General features: G+C 29.5%; 1 protein-coding gene across 3 annotated transcripts in view; it reads left to right on the top strand.

Annotated features, from left to right (window-relative positions):
* The window catches only part of LOC127070388 (serine-rich adhesin for platelets-like), a 52820-nt gene that overhangs the window by 18749 nt on the left and 19038 nt on the right, over positions 1–15033 (top strand). For all 3 annotated transcript variants that reach the window (XM_051008256.1, XM_051008254.1, XM_051008253.1), the window contains exons 3-5: positions 9293–10748; positions 11379–12010; positions 12084–12140. In XM_051008256.1, the coding sequence (XP_050864213.1) occupies positions 9293–10748; positions 11379–12010; positions 12084–12140 (2145 nt within the window). The remainder of the gene's footprint in view (positions 1–9292; positions 10749–11378; positions 12011–12083; positions 12141–15033) is intronic.

Below are 15033 nucleotides of genomic sequence, written 5' to 3'. Positions count from 1 at the left end.
ATCATTTTTTTAATTATTATTTCACCTTTCTCTCTCTCTCTCTCTCTCTCTCTCTCTCTCTCTCTCTCTCTCTCTTTCTCTCTCTTTCTCTCCTTCTCTTTTCCTCTACAATTTGCCTGAAGCAGGATAGAAAGTCGAAGTTAACTATGTGAGTGTTAAAGGTCGGTAAGATTTCAAGCTCGATCGAAGATCCGCGAATATCTGTCTAGATCGTGATTCTTCTTTCTCTCTCTTCCTTTCTCTCTTTTTAATAAACAATAATCTTAATCTGACTCATCTTCGCCAAAGTTACATATATAGATATTATTTACATATACGTATATTTAATATATATATATATATATATATATATATATATATATATATATACTTATGTATCTAATGCGAGATCATGTGTTTCATAAGTCGAAAAGAAACAGAAGAAAAAACAAAACAGAATAAAAATAGAAATCCACGTTACAATTTGTATCGTATTATAAAAATTGATCGTGACATCTCGTTGATTCGTTTAAAAGGTAGAAAATTATAATACGTGATGCAAACGTAAAAAAAAAAATAATTCAATCGTCATATCTGAAATGCGATTATGGAGATCATTTTCGAAAGTTTGCTCTTGTTGATCTTTTTCTTTTTATTTATTTTTTTTTCTTTTTCTTCCTCTTTTCTTCTTCTTTCATCTACGTTGTAAGGTATGTCGGGTCACGAATATGTGCACTCGTGAAAGGATTTCGTGGTACCTGAACGCGTTCAGTGTTTCACTTTAACCACGCCCTTTTTTGTATAAGATGCGAACCAGTTTGTTTTTTCTACTTTTTTTTTTTTTCTTTTCTTTTTAATCTTATTTTTTTCTTCAAGTCGCGACTTAACTCCTCCAACTTGAAATATCTTGATAGGTAGTTTCTTTTATTGCCCAATACAATTTCGATCATTTTATTTGGGAACGCGAGTACTTAAATGACTCAATAGTTACAAGCTAATAGTTTTTCAATCTGTTTATATATGTGTATGTGTTTTTTAATAAATCATGTGAACGATTTAAGTAAAAAATTTGTAATTGTCGAATCGATCATTGATTTTTTATCAAATCGATTTGCATTAAGAGAAGTAAAAAAAAAACAAAAACAAAAAAAGATACATATATGTTAACTAACTAAGATATAAAAATACATCAAAAAATACATATGTATATATATTTTAAATATATTAATAGATATATATGTTACTTTTTCGTAATCATTGTCACATACACACACACAGATATATTTAGATGTAGATACAGATACATATGTTTAGATAAATATATGCTGATTGATTATGCGATTATTATAATTAAAAAAAAAAAAAAAAAAAGAAAAAAAAGAAAGAAAAGAAAGAAAAAGAAACTGAAGAAATTATAAAATTTATTAATCATATTGCATTACACATCATCGATTTATATTATATATTATATATTTTCATATACATACATACATACATACATGCATACATGCATACATATATACATACATGAAACATGATTTAGGCCACTTTCATAATCATTGCAAGAGCAATTTCATAATCGATTGGTTCTCTACTACATACCTGTCTTATGAATAATGATGAATTCTTTTTAATCTCCTTTTTTTTTATTGTTGCTCTTTTTCTTCTTCTTAGACGAAATCGTTAACTCATTACAGATGATATTTGCAACTTGCAGTTATCTCGAACACATAGACACGATTATCTCTCTCAACTTCTTCCTTATTCGATCCTCCTCTTGTATTTTACATACGTAGATCGAACAGTGGTAACATACGTACTCGTTAAAAAGTGAAATCTTCGGCACATCTCACAATCAGGAAAGCATAATTTCGTAGATCGATCGATAATAACCGGTATGCATAATCTAGTAGTTGGTCGGAATAATAATGGCGCCTATTTCGTTCGGAATAATTTGAGTGAGACGATTTTTTTTTCTTTTTTCTTTTTTTCTTTTTTTTTTTACCTTGGATAGAAAGGAACTGTTCGTTCTTTCAAAATAAAGAAAGGTTGAGAAAGAAAGACAGACAGACAGACAAAGAAAGAGATCCTTTTTAGATCCTTAAATAAAAATAAATCCTTTAAATGGATAGATTTTTTTACTTACACGTTGAGAGAGAATTTGTGACGTTAAAAGTCGTTTATCTTTTAGAAAGTTAAGATCTTTATTGCCGTTGAATTTTATTCAACATCGTGGACGCACTATTATAATAAAATTAATCCGTAGAAAATTATGTTAAACGATTTTGCAAGATCGAGTTCGTGTGAACGGATTAATATCGTATTAAATCAATTCGATCCTTTAAGCATGAATGAAGGGAAAAAAAAATAAAATAAAATGATTCAATCGTACGTTAGTATTTATTGTTAATCCAAAAAATCGATCGAATTTGTCAAATGGATTGTTTTTTTCTTTTTTTTTTTTTGAATATTAATATATCGACAATTTTGTGGTACGTTAGTTTGCGATATATAAATCATCAATTATTTATATTTTATTAGAAAAAACATTTTTATATGAATGAAAACAAAATATATATAGTATCAAGGAAGTACAATCTTAAAGACAAGTAAAAAAAAAAAAAAAGAATTGAATCGTATATCTCGGATACAAGATAAAAAATCTATTAATAATGTAAAAATAAAAATTGATAATAATCATAAAAAATAAAAAGTCAATCACAAAGATAAACTATTTTTTTTCTCCGTTATTTTATTTTGTAATTCAATAGAATTACAAAGCTACGATCTTAAGTTATCTAAATTATTACCTTATAGGTTGTCGAAAAAAAAAAAGCATAGTAATCGATATATAATATTTTTATCAAATCCTTTAACAACTTTTATGGTACACCTTGTATAAGACATCGAACGAGTTGATACTACAAAGATAAAAAAGAAAAGAATAGATCAGCTGGATTTTTTTCTGAGATAACTAGATAGATAGATAGATAAATAGATAGACAAATATAGATAGATAAAAAGAGAAAGAAAGAGAGATAGAAAACAATATATCCTATATACCTACCAATACATAAATATTTATAAAATTCAATTCAATTAAATTCAAGGACGATCAATCGAAACTAACAAAGTCGATCAAACGACTTTGTCGACAAAATGATCGATATCTCTCTCTCTCTCTCTCTCTCTCTCTCTCTTTGTCTCTCTCATTTCCATCGTTTAATTTCTTTGAAATAGGAAGTCGTTGTTCTCTGCTTAAGAAATCGTTGATGATATTAACACCATAACAATTCACGATGCGAAAAGATAGAACCGACACGAAACGACACGAGACGAGTCAAATAATTATTATTAACAACGGAGATAATTTAATAGAAGAAACTTGGTTAAATGGTATAATAATATAGCAACCATAACTATTATCCGCCTTTCACGTCAGAAGTGAAGGGACACTAGATCTTTCTTTCCTTTTCTTACTACTATCTCATCAAACTTCTTCCTTCTCTCTTTCTCTCTCTTTCTCTCTCTCTCTCTCTATCTCTCTCTCTCTCTCTCTTTGTTACACACATATTCTTTCTCTTTTTCTATCTCTCACGTAGAGACACACGTAGAGACATTCTTCTCACACTCTCTTTTTCGTAATCGTATCTTTAGTATCTTTATCGATTCTATTTCTTTTTTTTTCTCCCTTTTTTTTTCTTACTTCTCAAGGACGACTCGTTTGATTATAACCCATATTTCTTTTTTCGTTTTTTTTTTTTTTCAGTTTAATTACTTCTTTTTGATACCATTATCATTGTCATTATTATTTCTAGATCATTCTCTAATTAATCTTCATTGCTGTCGATTTCAAGAATTTTAATAAAACTCTAAAATACATAATATGAGTAATTGTAAAGTCGATAAATATAATACGAACGCATAAACATACGCGCGTATACAAACAATAAAAAAGAAAAGTAGAAAAATTCTAATAAAACATACGACGATTGTTATTCGTCAAAGTCTACATAGTTTTTTCCGAAATTAAATAATAAAAAAAAAAAAATAAAAAGATAGAAACTAATTTCCTTGTCAAAAAAAATATATATATATACACTGTTACTATATATTAATTTTATCAAAATAGTATTAAGTATTCGTAATTCGTACGATCGATCGATCGATCGATCGATCGGTCGATCAGTCGGTCGATCGGTCGGTCGGTCGATCAGCTTCGTCGAGTTTTATTGCATGCTTGACCAAGAGTAAACGTGACGTGGAAACGTTGACTTTTACTTTCAATATCGATTGTACGTAAGTAAGTAACTAACTATGTACGTACGTACGTATGTATATATGTATGTGTATATATATATATGTATATATGTACGTATCTACTGTGTTGCTTAGGTTTAGATAAAGATAAAGTTTAAACTGGAGCAACGAGTGTGGTTGCCTTTTGTAGGAGAGTGTGACGTTTTATCATTATTACGTTTGAAAATCATTTGTCTATATTTAAGTCTGTTCCAAAATCGAGATTCTATCCTTATTTCGATTAAATATAATATCGTAATATTATTTTAAGAGACAAAGACAGAGACAGAGACAGAGAGAGAGAGAGAGTGAGAGAGACAAAGAGATTGAAAAAGAAAGAGAAAGAAAAAAAAACGGATAGATAATTTAATTTGTTTACATGATTAAAAAAATGATTATAGAAATTAGAGAGGTATTAGCGATTGATAACCCAATGCGCTAATTTTCAAAGGTGTGGGCAACCTTCTGGAAAATTATAGCGTCTCTATATCTTATTTGAAACTAAATACTATATAAATACATACATACATACATACATGTATATATACATACATACATAGATAGATATACGTACATATATGTACAATAATTTGCTTCAAATACAACAAACGATTGGTCGACCTCTCAATTCAAACTCTCGTATTCCACTTGAGCTATTCGATTACCAATCGATTATTTAATCGATAAGATAGAGATATCGATATCGATACTCTTCATAATTTTTTTTGTTCTTTTTTTTTTCATCTGACAGTATTATATATTTTCATTAGATTCTTCGATGAATCTTGTCGTATGGTAATGATCACCATTGGCTCATCTTCAAAGTGAATTTCTATACGAATTTGTTCAGTGGGTCTAATTTCGTTCTAGGAACTTTTGACTCAGTCTCGTAGTTGTTGCAATTCGTAGTAATAGTTGTTAGGTGTTCTATGTATATAGATGTGTGTGTGTGTGTGTGTGTGTGCATGCGTATCTACATGCAAATCTCGTTTCTTTGATCGTGCGTGTTGCAGTACGTACGTAATAACAACGTTCAGAGATCGAACCATAACCGGAACTAACTATGCTAGGTAAAAGTTACGCGACCGATTTTCTTCGGTTAGATCCGTTCATCGTTGATCGTGAGTTTTCTTTTCTTATATACACACGTTCAAATTTTTATTAGCAAGGAGGGAATGAATTCTCCTTTTTCTTTCTTTTTTTTTTCTTCATTTTTTTTTTTTTCATTTTATCTTTTATTTCTCGATTGCAGGAAGTGACCTTTTTCTTCATTTTCTTTTTTAAATAGAAATACGTAGTGTATAACTAGAAATGTATATCTATATCTGTATATGTATTCATATGTATATATATGTATATATCTATATTTCGTAAGAACATTATATACGAACTATGAAGCGTTATGCGAATAACGGATTATATGATTTAATACGAGATATGTTAGAACGAAATATTTCATTCTAACGAACGAAATATTTCGTTTCTTAATATGTTTGAAATAATTTTTTAAATATATTGGAAAATATTTTCGATTTGAATTGCTTCAAATACATTATTTGTTTTTTTCTCCCGTTTTTCTTGATCTTTTTTCTTTTTTTATGAAACGTATAGTAGTCGTAACATTGAAATTAAAAAAGAAAAAAAGTATCTTATATGAAACTTCGTACACACGCATATATATATATAGAAAATATACAGACACACACACACATATATATAGACAATATATAAAATATTTCGTCATATGAAATTTCAAAGATTGAAAGATACGTTTCAACACAAAGAACATTTCTATCGGACAAATCGATGATGTTTGATCCTATCGCGTGTTAGAAATCAATCGAGTCGAAGAGAAACATTAGGATGATCCCAAGTCTGATCAGAGATCGATCATAACTACTTGCCAGCTACGTCGATCATTGCGATCACATAATTATCTCGTCGGAGATCACTGAAATCGATCGAACGAAATTAATTTCATTGGTTCATCGAGCACGATCTATAAATCGATTATGATTTCATTCTCCTTCTCTCTCTCTCTCTCTCTCTCTCTCTCTCTCTCTCTCTTTTTCTGTTTGAGAAGTTAATCGAAAGAAAGAAGAATGTTTCTGATGAATCCGATCTTTTCATCTCTCTCCGTTTCTCTCTATCATTCGTTTTATTCGATCGTTCAATCTCTATCCATCTTTCATGATTCTTTCCGTTGATGATTAAACAGGCTCGAAGATAAGTGTTGGAACAATTTGTCAGTTATAGTTAATTCCATTTGCGTAAATCTCTGCTGTTTACTGTTTCAAAGTTGCTTATCTGGTAATTGCCATCCTTACGATCAGTTTCGCAAGCTTTCGACAAGTTAGTAATCGACCTGCTCTTGCTACCGATTGATCCGTACACCTCACCTTTCCTTCTAAGTTATCTAAGTCAATCGATGAAAATGGATTCTTCGTAGGTGTTGCATTTAACAGGTATATGTGTGTGTGTGTGTGTGTGTGTGTGTGTGATAATATATATATATCATTTTAATTTATTTATTATTAATATCATTTAATATTTGCTAAAAATAATCGAAAATATCTAAAGATTTTCCAAGATAGACATAGATCTTTAAAAATGGCCGAATATATCCGAATCTTGAAGAAACTTTAGATAAAACGTCTGATATTGTTGTCCTTTTTTGTTCTTTCATTGAAAATGACATACAATTTGTTTTATTTATACATATATATTTGTATATATATATAAAACAATTTTTATATATAAAAAACAAGGTTTTTGTTTTATATATATATATAGATATATTTAATAAGAATGCACAATGTAAAATTCCGATCGTATGAATCCGATCTAGAAACAGAAAAACATCTTATATGGATTCGTTCGTTCTTAATCAACTCGCCTACTCTTTGTTTTATTCATTTATTCTAATCGTGATACTTTCTTGATTATCTAGATAATTTTCTGTTGCATATTTTTACATAATTAAAATTGCTAATCGTCTAACGATTTGAATTGATTATTGGGAAAACCGATCGCGAGATGATCGTCGTTTCTAAAACGTTCCTAATATAATACGATTTATAATTTATAATGAAACTTTGCTTTTTATGTAATGATTTCTACTTGAGATTTCATTTATAAAAAATCAAGAAGAGCAAAACAAATTAACAGTAACATAAACTTGGAAAGAAAGATCCAAATTTTTATATCGAAATATTATTACGTAATTGGACGTGAAAATTAGAACGAACTAACTACATTTTAGCTTTGCATTTTTTTATTTCTTTTTTTCCTTTTTATTTTTATTTTTTATTTTTTTTTTTCAATGAAACTCTGACTTGAACTTGCAAAAGAGAAGAAAAGAAAAGAAAAGAAAAGAAAAAAAAAAAGAAAAGAAAAGAAACAAAGTTTCATACGCATTCCTCTTTCTAATTCCTTTATGATTAGAAACTTGTTTTTATAGATCGTCCGATTACAAGTGATACGGAGCTTAAGGATATTACATGATCCATATAGTTCTTTTTTTTTTTTCTTTTTCTTTTGCTCATCCGACGATCGCGATGGTTCCTCGTTAAGTTAATTCTAAGTTATCAAAGGATAATTAAAGGAAGAGAAAGTTTCGAGTTAAACTCTTTGTCTAATTAATACCTTTTGCAACTACGATATCGAATTATTCGATGTAATTCGTTATGTAAACATTGATCGATCATCAAATTTTATGAGACTGCGTTCGAATGATCCATGATCCATGATCCATGATAGATCTCTTTGACATATTTTTTTTTTTTATTAACAAATAATATCCATAAATATTTTTGAATATTTCATTCTAATTTCTTTAACGATTTCTTCGTATTACTAAATAGGACCCTTATAAAGGGTGAGCTAAAATTTTCTATATGGTTTTTAAATGTCAATTAATTTTTTTCTCTTTTTTTTTTCGTGGTCTTTCAATCAGCCTTATAATTTTAGGATCCATAAAAGAAATTGGATCTGACAAATGTTTCCAAATATAGTGATTGATACTTTATAATTGTTTCGGAAATTTTAGATCACCTTATATGTATTTTTAGTATGTAAGATCACGTTGACGTTTTTATCGTCGTGTCGTTTTCATAAAGAATTTTTATTGAAAAGCGAAAGTTTATGTTTTGGTTCGACAAAACATCGACAAACGTACATATATATATGTAACAAGTAGTTTACCTTGATCGTTCACGAAAATCTTATAATTCGATCGATATCTTGATAAAATTAAATTTGTCTCCCGATTAAAAATTAAGCAATGTTTAGAACGATGTAATATATATATATTTGAAACCGGATGTGAATGATTTCGCAACTCGTTCGAAGGATTAACTTAATCCTTTCGAAATAGTACGATAGACTTATCATTATTTCTACTTATTTCTAAGGATGATTTTTTTTTTTTTAATTAAAAAGAATATATATAACATATATTTACATAATAATATTCCATTTATTTCCTTTTTAATGCTTCATTTCAAATATTAATTTTCAATATTAATTTTTAAAATCTTGAAATCGTTAATCGGTATCAAAATTTAATTAATTCCAATTTGATTGAATGATCCAATCTTCTAGAAAGATTGAAATTAAAAAACTTTCATATAATTTTCATTAACTCAGGAATCAGATACTTGTATATTTACGTCTTCATAATTTCTTTTCGTCATAAAATAAATTATTTACTCGATATATCCAAAGATTAATGTTTGCCAAATATAAATGACCAAGGATACTACGAATACCCGAACGATATTATTCCGATTTATATAAAAAAACACACGAACCAAAAATTCAATTATACAAATACAATGAAATACGATAAGGAAATTATGTAATTGAAACGGTTCAAAAAAAAAAAAGAACGAAATTAAAGATAAAAAAAAATAGATATCGACGTATCCCAAGCGAAAGAAATAAAACAACAACAACAACAACAACGAAATAATAAAAACAATAAAAAAATAAACAAAAATCTTATATTATTTAGGTCGACGAGAAGCAGAGATCGCAAACGTCGGTCAATCGAGGTAGGACAAAATTCGATATTAACAAATCATTGGACAATTACGAGACTACGATCGGACCGTCTGGATCACGTTCGCGTTTGGATCGTGATAGAAATACGGAAACGCGTATTTCTAGAGTACCAAATAATAAGAAGAACGATAAAACATTCTCGAGAAATGCGAACGTCGTTAAGGAAACTTCTTTTGGATCGAGAGATCGTGAAAGAACGGCGATCACCGAGAGAACGATTAATCCGGATAAAACATCGAATTTATCCGAGAAGAAAGAAGAAACAACGATTAGAAGAAACGAGAGAAGATATTTGCCAGAGAAGGATGAGAAAAAGATCGGACGTAGAATCGATCAGGAGACGACGTTGGAGTCACCGACAACGACAATGACAACGATGATGACAACAAGGTCAAGATCAAGGTCAAGAAAGGAGAACAATAATGCGTCAAGAAGAGTCTCTTCGAGAGGTGGATCGATTAGGAAGGCAAACGCACAGTATTTGGAGGTTAACACAGGACCCTCGGTATTTTCTGGTACGACAGAAAATTCAAGGTCAAGGACTGGAAGAAAGATAAATCCGAATTATAACAACGAGAAGGAATCGAGAAAGAAATTATCGTCGATTAATAGAAGATACAATACGGATGTTTCGAGGAATAATACTTCGAGAAAAAATGGCGCTAATTCGAGAGGATCTAGGAAGGATACAGATCTATCGAAGAGGACTACAGAAAAATCGATGCATCTTACGGAATCCGAAAGTGTAAGAGTCGATATCCCATTGACATTGGCAACTACGGATTATCCAAAATTGACAACGGTCAACAACAACGTCGATCCCATTGACGATCATCCAACGTCGTCTAGATCATCCTCTAGAAACATCGAAAGACGTAACGACGATCGCGATTACGTTAGATCGAACATCAACGAATCGAGAAATTTGGATAGAACGAAAACGCGAAGAACGTCCACGAACACCGAGGATTCTTATTATTCGACGACTCAACGATCTACGATCAATCAAAGAAGAGGATCCTCGAAATTCGTCGATTTCGCTGTAAGCGATACTCCAATCGATATTTCGACGATTCCTGTAAAGAAGAATGATAGAAACGATGTTAGAAGAAGAAGTACCGATCGTACGAGAAATTTTGATAGAAAAACGTCGGCTAAAGATTTTGCGATTAACGAATCGAGTAATTCAAGATCGAGAGGTAGATCGTTGGATATCGTGTCGAGATCTGTCCCAAGTGGATCATCCATCTTGCAAACGGATGTAAAACGTAGATCGTCTATCGATAGGAGCAATAATAAAAATCCAGAGATTCGATCGAGATCGATAGATAATATACAGGATCAGGATAATCGTGGACGTTTGAAAGGAAGGATTAGAAATGAATCGACTACTACGAAATTTATTGGTAAGATCTATTTTAATCTTGACATTGATTTGATCGTATCTGAAATAAAATGTTTTAATATTTAAAAAAGAAAATTATTCTGATATTCAAAAAAAAAAAAAATGTTTTAATCTTAAAGTAAAGAAGATTTGTTTTAATGTATCGATATCGATTTAATCATTCGTTGTTTCGAATTTTACGTGACTTTTTACATACGTGAGATCGTTATCGATGTTTGATTAAAGAAGAAGAAGGAAAAAGAAAAATTTATAACGATATTGAATATTAAATTTCGCAGTATAAATTTATAATATTATAATAACAGATAATATCATTATATTAAATTTATCATATACAAATATTTTTATGTTTTACGTTATATACATATGCCATAATATCAATTTATAACATGACACATAAATTTCACGCAAGAACATATATCACAATCGTTGGCAAGATTCGATCAAAGTTTTTTGTTGGATAAATTTTCATGAAAAATTTTCTTTCCGCGCGTAAAATCTAAATTCTGTCGGTGATAAAAAAAAAAAAAGAAAGAAAAAGAAAAAGAAAAAGCTGACGTAAGAATTAAAGTGACAACGCAGTCACTTCTTCTTTCTCTTCCTTTTTTTTTGAAAAAATTGTTTTCCATAGATCCATCGATCGAAACGACCACATCGATGTCGGATCAATCGACGAACTTACCAATCTCTGATACAACGATCACAACGATGAGAACCATTGGACAACGTACGATCACCGACGATCCATCGTCGTCTCGTGTTAGATCAAGAACTAGAAACGTTTCTCAAGCTAGAAATAATACGAGGGAGGATTATTTTAATTACGGATTAGGATTTCGAGGTAGAAAATTTCCAACGAGCGATGATATGATAACTACTAGCACGTTTAAACCATCGAGATTATCTTCAGCGAGTCAAACAAACCGTGGTGGTAATCCTGGTTGGACACTTTTTCGAAGGAGACCCGACGTATCATCGATTTCTACAACCGAGAAGGAACGTATCAATGAAATAGCAATGAACGATGATCGAACGATAAGCAACGAATCGATTACAGCTACGAGAAATCGTGGATCGAAGAAATCCAAGATCGATGATCCTACAACTTCTACGGTGTCTAGTACTACAACGAAAAATTTCAATTCGAAAAGAAGAGGCAACAAGAATCAATTCGACAAGAATACAACAAATATGGATAAAGTTTCTGATTCGGAGGAGAGCGATAATTATCCTCCAGATTTCAAAGCGAGATTGTCACAATTGGTAAGCATTTAAAAGTTTTTCTATCTTTTTTTTTTTTTCTAGCTGATTTACACGATTGATCGCCATTTTGCAGAAAAATTCTAATCTGAAAATACCTGTTGTTAAGAGTACACCAAGAACGAGTACGGAGGTAAGTAGAGTTAATATTTAATTGTTTTTATTATCATTATTATCGTCAATCATTTATTATTATTATTGTTATTATTATTGTTATTGTTATTTATTATTATTATCATCGATTGTATATTGCAATAACGTAACAGACGTTTTACATGTTTGCGTTAACCTTATACCGCATCAATCTTAGGTCAATTTAACATTCACCAGCCTTGAGTAACCTTTGATACGTGTAATTGCATTTAACCCAACGATATCGCTTAGGTCAAATCCTATGTTTGTTTATGTGTGTATGTATATGTGTATCCTGTCCCTCTTTCCACCCTCTATTCTTTAATCATGCGATTTTTGCTATTCCGTGTTGACACACACACACATATAACATATGTACGTATATATATACACACATACACGCACACACATATATATATATATATATAAAACAGATGCATGTATGCATGCACACGTGCACGCACGTACGCACGCGTATATATATATAGTACGTATATATGCAAAATGAAAGATTGTTCAGATTGATATCATTGCATGTGACATTGTTTGATTAATCGACCAATCTTTTGATTTGATTTATCTTGTTTGTTCGTTTTTTTAGATTGCGGAATACTCTCAAGGTCAATCAAAGACGTAGAATTTTCTTTTCTTTTCTTTTCTTGTTTTTTTTTTCTTTTTTAATCCGATTTATTTTTCTTTCTTTTTCCTTTTCGAAATCTCTCAAGTTTCCTCTTTGTTTCATTTATTTTTCTTCTTTTTTTGGTTCGAAAATTAATTATTCAAGATGGAGAATACGCGAGAGGATTATCAATGAACTAGTTTTTGATCGGTGGTAGGTAAGGAGGGGGAAGAGACGAGAAGCCCAAAAAGTTTTTACTCGTTCTATTTTTCTTTCTTTCTTTCTTTCTTTCTTTCTTTCTTTCTTTCTTTCTTTCTTTTTTATTTTTTTATTTCGAGGGCCTCCTCCCTTCCCCCACCCACATATATAAGAGAAAGTAAACTCGTTTCTGTACGATCGTCTACTTATTTTCGTCTTACGGATGTGTGCACACTCGATTTTTAGGTCATCGAAATACGATACCTCGTTCTTCTCGTTGTTGTGTTTTTATTTTTGTCGCGTTATGGTCTCGTATTTATTTCTATTTTTTTTTGTTTTGATCTTGTTTTTCTTTCTTTCTTTCTTTCTTTTTTCTTTTTAATATTCTTTAAGGATGAAATATAAAGATTCTAGGAGAGAGAAAGAGAGGATCATTGATCACGAATGATTTAATTTTTTAATGATCGATTTAATTATCCTGTTGTTTGAATTATTAGATCGATATATATTTCTTTTTTCTTTCTAAATGAAAGTATAGAAATTATTATATTAACAAAAAGAATGTATCGAATCTATGTACACATGCATGTATTATACGTATATGAAATTAGGTATATATACATATATAAAATATATATGTATGTCATATTATTATTATTATTATTAATAATATTTGTAATAGAATTGATTAAAAAATTTTGTGCTTTTTTATTAGATTAATATATCGGATTAAAATGAATGCATTTGATTCGTGATAATGTTTGATCGGGATTAGTATCAACGCATTGGAAAGACGTAGAATATAATTTTATCAGGGAAATAGTTGGAAACTTTTTTTATCGAGCTTTTTTTTTAACAATAGAAATAAATCGTGTCAGTGATTAGAATAATCGCATAGATTCTTGTTTTTAATGGAGTCAGATCGATTAGTATGAATACATTAGAAAAGAACGTAGAGAACAAAATAGTTACGGAGAAAGTTAACTTATTTTATAATAAAAACTAGTCGGGCCATAGTGATTGACAGCTGGATAGAATTAATATATTTTCCTTCCGAGATACTTAGCTTGATTATTATGAATGCATTAGAACAAAAAAATATATATATTTATATATGTATATATAGAACAGAATTGCGTCGGAGAAAGTCTACTTTTTTCTTTTTTTTTTCTTTTTTTTTTCTTTTCAATGAAATTTTATTTAATAAAAGACGAATTAATTATGTCACTATTTTTTTTTTTTTCGTTACTTATAGAATTAGGTTTTGCATAGAATTAGTCCGAAAAAGAAGATTATAAAACGGTAAAAGAGTCGGTTTTTTTAAAATGAAAATTTATTTAACAAACAAAAAGGATTAATCCTGGCAGTGATTATTATATATTCTTTTATTATATATTCTTTTACATAAAATTTATGTTTTTTCTTTTTTTTTCTTTTTCTAAATTTCTGATCGGACTGATGAAAAAATGTATTTGTCAAAAGTTGACAAATGTTTTGTCATAAAAATATACTCCAGCAAAAATTAGTCACGTTGTTTAAGAGCAATCTTTTTTATTATTAATAAAATTAGATTATACATAATAAAAACAATTGATCGCGTCTGCTCGATAAATACGAGAGTCGTTTAAAATCTGCATCGGTAATTTAATCTCTAATAAATTTCGATTGATCAATATTAGAACAATATAGAAAGAAAAAACCAAAAAAGAAAAAAAGAAAACAAAAGGAAAATATTGCAACGAAACAACAATTTCATTTTTTATAACATTTCACTTAATAAAGACAACTTGATCCATCATATCAACGATCGTGATAGTTTGTTAAGATTAATATTTCTTATTTCAAATAGAGAATTAATTAGATTTCTTAGAACGAGTACACCAAAACAAAATTGTTTCAAAATGTAGATTAGAAAGGTATTAAAAGTTGTATCCTATTGATCTATGGATCGCTCCGATGATACATATATCGTGAGAAAAGAAACGTTTAATAAAAAAAAAAAAAAAAATGAAAAAGAAACAAGACTTCTATTTTTAATTCTTTAAGAAAAAGATGGCGGCGAATGGCGGCATATGCT

This window comes from Vespula vulgaris, chromosome 18 (genome assembly GCF_905475345.1).
Source record: "Vespula vulgaris chromosome 18, iyVesVulg1.1, whole genome shotgun sequence".
Classification (NCBI taxonomy): Eukaryota; Metazoa; Arthropoda; class Insecta; order Hymenoptera; family Vespidae; genus Vespula; species Vespula vulgaris.
The sequence above is the reverse complement of the archived record's forward strand: the minus strand, read 5'-3'. Positions and strand labels throughout refer to the sequence as shown.